We start from the raw sequence: 290 nt of genomic DNA, 5'->3' as shown, positions 1-290 counted from the left end.
GCTCCCCTCACCTGGCTCGGCTGCTCTGCCTGCTCCGAGGACGCCATCTTTCCGAGGCCTGACTAATCGATCGCCGCGGGGCGAGGCTTCTCCCAGGCGCCCTCGCTCTCGCTCTCCCGCCCAGACTAAAGTAGCCGAACCGAACTTATCGATGGAGGCCACCCGGGGAGGCGGGGGAACTCCCACGTCGAATCACCTCGCACAATTTTCATCAGGTCTCTGCTTTCCAGGAAGATCCGAGGTCTGTCCTTTTTGCACTCATATATACATATATATATACATATATACGT

At 56.9% G+C, this 290-nt stretch overlaps 1 protein-coding gene across 3 annotated transcripts in view; it reads right to left on the bottom strand.

Moving 5' to 3' along the window:
* Positions 1 to 119, bottom strand: part of PEX14 (peroxisomal biogenesis factor 14) — a 135,623-nt gene extending 135,504 nt beyond the window's left edge. For 2 of the 3 annotated variants that reach the window (XM_005873423.2, XM_005873424.2), the window contains exon 1: positions 12 to 116. In XM_005873423.2, coding sequence (XP_005873485.1) covers positions 12 to 47 — 36 coding nt within the window. In that variant the 5' untranslated portion in view covers positions 48 to 116. Of the gene's footprint in view, positions 1 to 11 lie in introns of all 3 variants that reach the window. The other variant, XM_014545481.1, reaches the window with a different exon arrangement.
* Between the last annotated feature and the right edge of the window lie 171 nt (positions 120 to 290).

This window comes from Myotis brandtii, unplaced genomic scaffold (genome assembly GCF_000412655.1).
Source record: "Myotis brandtii unplaced genomic scaffold, ASM41265v1 scaffold410, whole genome shotgun sequence".
Classification (NCBI taxonomy): domain Eukaryota; kingdom Metazoa; phylum Chordata; class Mammalia; order Chiroptera; family Vespertilionidae; genus Myotis; species Myotis brandtii.
Note: the sequence above shows the minus strand (reverse complement) of the source record. Positions and strands in the feature narration are given on the sequence as shown.